The sequence below is a fragment of the Sinocyclocheilus anshuiensis genome, unplaced genomic scaffold, assembly GCF_001515605.1.
Source record: "Sinocyclocheilus anshuiensis isolate Anshui unplaced genomic scaffold, SAMN03320099.WGS_v1.1 scaffold565, whole genome shotgun sequence".
NCBI classification, from domain to species: domain Eukaryota; kingdom Metazoa; phylum Chordata; class Actinopteri; order Cypriniformes; family Cyprinidae; genus Sinocyclocheilus; species Sinocyclocheilus anshuiensis.
In genome coordinates this window covers 161,757-162,231 of record NW_015539869.1, presented here as the reverse complement: position 1 = coordinate 162,231, position 475 = coordinate 161,757, and the positions used below count along the sequence as shown (strand labels likewise).

Sequence of the window (475 nt, the reverse complement as noted above, 5' to 3'; positions counted from 1 at the left end):
CTCTCTCTCTCTCTCTCTCTCTCACACACACACACACACACACCTTAAAGTTTTCCCCTGCCGCACTGCGGAGAAACTTAAACCCGAAGCACCCTCAGCGATGTGAGCAATCTCTTAAAAATATGAATATTAATCTCAAACATCACCAAGCCCAGTTTAATTAAAATTAGGCTGATATTAATTTATTATTAAATTACTGCAGATGCAGTAAAAACTAAGATTTCAGTCCATTCGAGCTCCTAGAATTACAGCAATCCTTAAAACGTTAAACGCGTTCATGTATTTGCGTCACAAATCCAACCGTACAGAATACTTCACATACTTACATCGTGGCTGACGTGTTTACTCGTGACTCCGGCGGAGATGAAGCGAGGAGCGTCACATCAGCAGCGGAACGCGTCATGGGAGGACGGAGCTCGCGCTGCAGCGGTAATATACAAACAGCTTTCTCTTCCCTCATTACAAACCGAAGAAA

General features: G+C 43.4%; 1 protein-coding gene across 1 annotated transcript in view; it reads right to left on the bottom strand.

Moving 5' to 3' along the window:
* soul5l (heme-binding protein soul5, like) overlaps positions 1–475 on the bottom strand; it is an 8,720-nt gene extending 8,245 nt beyond the window's left edge. The window contains exon 1 of the mRNA XM_016481456.1: positions 327–475. Coding sequence (XP_016336942.1) covers positions 327–460 — 134 coding nt within the window. The 5' untranslated portion in view covers positions 461–475. The remainder of the gene's footprint in view (positions 1–326) is intronic.